The sequence below is a fragment of the Larimichthys crocea genome, chromosome XIII (assembly GCF_000972845.2).
Source record: "Larimichthys crocea isolate SSNF chromosome XIII, L_crocea_2.0, whole genome shotgun sequence".
NCBI classification, from domain to species: domain Eukaryota; kingdom Metazoa; phylum Chordata; class Actinopteri; family Sciaenidae; genus Larimichthys; species Larimichthys crocea.
This window is the reverse complement of record NC_040023.1, coordinates 16,926,184-16,931,511: the sequence shown is the minus strand read 5'-3', so window position 1 is coordinate 16,931,511 and position 5,328 is coordinate 16,926,184. Positions and strand designations below refer to the sequence as shown.

The 5,328-nt window shown below is 41.6% G+C and overlaps 1 protein-coding gene across 2 annotated transcripts in view; it reads left to right on the top strand.

Moving 5' to 3' along the window:
• invs (inversin) overlaps positions 1-5,328 on the top strand; it is a 20,970-nt gene that overhangs the window by 7,577 nt on the left and 8,065 nt on the right. The window contains exons 4-8 of one of the 2 annotated variants that reach the window (XM_019270767.2): positions 1,713-1,876; positions 3,084-3,257; positions 3,821-3,988; positions 4,109-4,289; positions 5,041-5,150. In XM_019270767.2, coding sequence (XP_019126312.2) covers positions 1,713-1,876; positions 3,084-3,257; positions 3,821-3,988; positions 4,109-4,289; positions 5,041-5,150 — 797 coding nt within the window. Of the gene's footprint in view, positions 1-1,709; positions 1,877-3,083; positions 3,258-3,820; positions 3,989-4,108; positions 4,290-5,040; positions 5,151-5,328 lie in introns of both variants that reach the window. The other variant, XM_027286228.1, reaches the window with a different exon arrangement.

The window sequence follows — 5,328 nt, the reverse complement described above, 5'->3', positions numbered from 1 at the left end:
TCTTTCAATGTGTATTTAAAAGCATTCAAAGAAATCAGATCTTTGAGTTTTAAAATGGTCTGTAAAACATTCCAGTCTATTAATTAATATATATAAATAGTAATGTTGCTTTATTGATTTCTATGAGGAACATTTTTTTTGCTTTTGCACCACCAGTAGAGAGGCCAGAATGCATGGTCAGCTGCAGCAGGTGGGACGAGTTTTGGGTTTTGCAACTACAGCAGAGCAGGTGCTGGTCCACTGCGAAAGTGCTGACCTTATCAGGACATTCTGCCCATGTTGATATTTAATCTTAAAATATGCAGAATGTTAAAAAAAAGAAAAGAAAAAAAAAGTCTTCCTAGCATAGAATAGAAAGGTCTGGTAAAAATACATCAGTAGGCCGATTTTATCAGCCAATATTGGTCTATCACAGATTTATACATACATACGTGTTCAATGATCTTTGATGCTTTTAGGTTGTAGAAAGTAATTTCTACAAATACACATTATTTAGTTTGAAATGTTTGTTAAAAACATGGAAACAACAAAAACACTGTTCAACAATGGTTCAACCAGACTAGACTAAAAGAACAGAAAGAGACAGAGAACCCTCTGAGCAACATTTAAATAAGAATATAAAGAATTACCGGTCATTAGTTAAATAAATTGAAACCTTAGCATTAATATTTGTGCAGTGCTGTTTCAGTGTCAAGTGCACAATAATGCTTACAACAAGCAACACATCTGTTGCTTTACAAAACTGTTCTGACAATTTCAAAGGTGAGCGTTATTGGAATTAAATCATGGAGAACAGCTGAACATACTAAAGACTGAGAAATCACAGTTTAAACCCATTCAATCTAATCACTGAGTCAACTACAGACAGGTTTCTAAAATATTTAATAATAAATCCTGGTTCAGTCATGCTCTCTGGTCTGTAACGCTTTTCTGGACTGGAAAACAAATTCAAAAATCAAAAAAGGATAAAAACCCCTGTCATGCAACATTGTGGGTACATCGACAAAATCAGTTTAAATCTTTTAACTCTGCTTCTTTTGGGGTGAAAACTATTTTAATTGTAAATTATACATTTGGTGTTACGCTGTTTTTATAGATGTTAAAATTACTGAAGGAAAGAAGAAAAACATCAATAAATCAGGTGACCTCAAAGCTTTCAGTAGTATAGTATAGTATAATATAGTATATGTTCTATTTGTGTTTTTTTATGTATAATTATTTGTAATTCTTAAATTCCCAGTTAAGTTTCAGTGCTCTGATATCATTTTGGACAATAAAGTTTATTGCTAAACTGTAAATTATCCTGTTCAAGTGTTCGGCATTGGCCCAAAAATCTAGTCTCAGTCGGGCTTTAGAAAAATATATGCAGAGCATCAAATGATCAGTGCAATCTTACTGTTTGCAAAGGAGGTGGCATGGTCCTCCAGGTAATCAATGTAACTGTACTTGCTTATGACTTCCAGCTGCTCCGACTTATTCAGGAAAGTGGAAGTGGAATTCCTATTAAAACGAAGCAGTAAAAAGTCAGCATTAAAGTACACAAAGTTTCCCTTTAAAAACAGTTTATAACATATTCCATCACAAGCCACATAATTGTACTCTCAGTTTATATGTTGAACTAACAATTCAGAGCATATTGACCCGAATCTTCTCTATTAACATGTACCCTCTAACTTCTAACTTAATGTGTGTGTGTGTGTGTGATGTAGCAGATCCCTCGCTGCGTGATCGTGAGGACCAGTTTGGCCGGACCCCTTTGATGTACTGTGTGCTGGCTGACCGCCTGGATTGTGCAGAGATTCTGTTAAAGGCTGGAGCCTCCGTCAACAAAACGGACCAAAGCCAACGCACTGCTCTGCACCTTGCCGCACAGAAAGTACGGACATCCACAGAATACACAAATGTTGCACACGTGTGTCAGCTTTTTTCATGGCATAAAGGCTTTATAATGAATGAATATGAAGACTAGGTGTGATGTCACAGAAGTTTCAAAGAGAGAAAGTTTGTCAGTCCAGGAGTTCAAGTGGGGAACCAGTGCCCCCTAGTGGCTGTAGTTATGGCCTTAGGGCTTGTGAGTGTGTGTGTGTGTGTGTGTCACGGCATTTTGAAACCTATGAAAGAAGAAGAGCTTGATGTCTAGACTGAGGACCATTCGTAAGGACACGATGATGATAATGAGACCACCTCTAGACAGGGTGATGTGTGACTCCAGAGGGGTGTAGCAGGGGTAACAGTGGGATGTGGTGCTAATAATATCTCTTTACATCTCAGTTATTTGTTGGTGTCTTCTTTTATGGGAGCGTGCTCATACAGGATCATCATATCATTAAAGAAAGAAGGGAGGTAATAGGTTATTGGGGTGTGTGTGTGTGTGTGTGTGTGTGTGTGTGTGTGTTGGGGGATGCTGGTGATGGGAAGCCCTGTCTCTTTGACAACTGATCAATAAATGGCTGAGACAGGGAGAGAGGCCAGGGATTACCGATCTAATTGGACTGAGAATAGGGAGGACGGGAACACACACACACACACACACAGCCACACACACACAGTCTAGATGCATGCTCACACACGAGATAGATCTGTCAGACTTTGGCTTTGTGGTCACAGGATGGCAAATATACAAAACACACATGTACGCGGTCATGCCTGCCACATACACACACACACACACACACACATACCTGCTGTCGCAACAGCTGTTGCACAATACATCACCCGGCGACCTGGTGATGAGAGAGGCTGAGACCAAACTTGAGGGTGATGATGATGATGATGATGTGAATAGGACGACAGGCAGAGAGACACCGCTGTTTACTGTTTAACAGCTCATCACGGACGCTGAACAGAGAGGCAGGAGAACCAAACGAAGATGGATGACCTGCAGATTGAACCAGACACAGCTTAAAGCCCTGGGAGTTAGTGTGTGTGTGTGTGTGTGTGTGTGTGTGTGTGTGTGTGTGTGTGTGTCTGGGTGTGTCTGGGTGTGTGTGTGTGTCTGGGTGTGTGTCCTTGCTGCTGCTTCATGACTAATATTGAGGAAGAACTGACGATTTTGTAGCTAATATTTACCACTCGTGATGCAGGGCAATGTGCGTTTCCTGAAGCTGCTGCTGTCCAGACGTGCTAACTGGCTGCAGAAAGATTTAGAAGAGATGACCCCGCTCCACCTGGCCACCCGACACCCCTCCCCAAAAGCCCTCGCCCTGCTTCTCAAACACATCGGACCTGGAGAGGTTGACACACAAGACAAGAACAAGGTACTACAGTAGAGAGACACACAAATAAGTTGCTTGAATGTTGTTAGTCTTCTGCCCATAGTTTGTCCTCAGTCAGAAAGCAATAACCTGCAAAGAGATAACTGACTGACTGAGGTTCGTCCATTAGAAGCAGCAGGAATTTGAGGTCATATGCACATAAACACACAGAGGCGCACTCACACGGTCGTGAGCGATTTTACAATCTGTGGCTTTGTCCTGTGTTCTGCTGATAAGACCACAAACACACAGTGTCCTCTGTCTGTTGGAGCTGATGTCTATCTGACATCAGTAGTTACTTTTGTAATAATCCAATATGCATCATCATGTCAGATGACAGTGGTTTCAGCAAATCTCAGAATAGCTCAGTAGCCGTCATAGAGGCACGTATCTCGGTTACAATCTCCCTATTGGATCTTCAATGTGAGCTTTGTGCAGCACAACCTCATATTTCCCGCCTGTGTCAAAGTGGAGTAATTTTTTTTATGTAAATGGAAAAACAGCCACCTCTGTTTTGAACTCCGTCCATTATCTTTGTCTCTTCCTTTTTATTTCTCTCTGCACAGCAAACTGCTCTCCACTGGTCAGCGTTTTATAACCGACCAGAACACGTTCGCCTCCTGATCAAGCACGATTCCAACATCGGCATCCCAGACAGCGAGGGCAAGATCCCTCTACACTGGGCAGCACACAGTCAGGAGCCCAGCGCTACACAAACTGTCCGCTGTATACTGGTACACACTATTGCGCTCACACACACTTAAGTGAATTTGTCATCATCACCCCGCATCCTCATCCGTCAATCTGCATGTTTTTTTTTTCTTCTCTGCGGATGTGTGCGTGCGTCTGTGAAGGAAGCAGCTCCCACTGAGTCCCTATTGAACTGGCAGGACTATGAGGGGCGGACGCCCCTGCACTTTGCCGTTGCTGACGGTAACGAGGCAGTGGTGGAGGTGCTGACGTCTTACGAGGGCTGTAACGTGACAGCTTATGATAACCTCTTCAGAACGCCGCTGCACTGGGCAGCTCTGCTCGGTGGGTGAACACACATCCTGCATGAAACCCTGAATGACAGCTACACACGGAAGTTTCCAGCTATGTGGAAATGTCAAATTTTTCCCCAAACAAAATGAAGTAGAAAAATTTTACACAAATTAAATTATTATCCGCATGATAAGATTTTTTTTTTATTTGTTTTTACCCATGCGAGCAGCTGTCTGTCTGTCATTCTGGTCCAGACTGAAATATCTCAACAACTATCAGATGAGTTGTCATGAAATTTTATGCATACTTTCATAGTGCCTAGAAGATGAATCCTACTGACACTGGTGAGCCCCTGACTTTTCACTTTTCAACTACTGGCAGGTTACATTCTCATCACCCTCAGCTGTACTTTTAGCAAATTTTAGCGCACTAAACCAAGATTATAAACACAACAAGCAGTGTACCTGCAGTCCATCAACATGTTGGCATTCTCATTGGGGACATATTATCATGCTGATGGGTGCGTCCTTTCTTTGGGTTTATGGTTCTGTTTGTTCTGGGCTGTTTTTATAGCACCATACAAAGACACACACAGTGGTTAGTAATTGTGTCAATAGTGTCAGTTGACTTATGTTAACTTGATGTTTTGCTTTTCTGTTAACAGTTTTGTAAAGTGAACTGAAATAAATATAAGGTGCCTTTGTTCTACTGCATAGTTGAGCAACTGTCCCAGCTCCTTACTGTGTATATCCTTGTCATTATCTGTCCTGTCCCACTAAAGTAAACACATGTTTTTTTTTAGGTCATGCCAGAATCGTCCACCTGCTGTTGGAGAGAAACACATCAGGCACTATTCCCTCAGACAGCCAGGGAGCAACACCTCTACACTACGGCGCTCAGAGCAACAATGCTGTGAGTCGTATACACCTACACACAAAGTTGAGAAGCTTGCTCAGTCAGCATCATGCACCTTCATCCACAACAGCTGTCTCATCCTGTATGTTCTGTATCTTTCTGAAAATGGAGTTAAGATATTAAATATAAATACAGTATATATATACAGTATATATATATATATATATATATATAC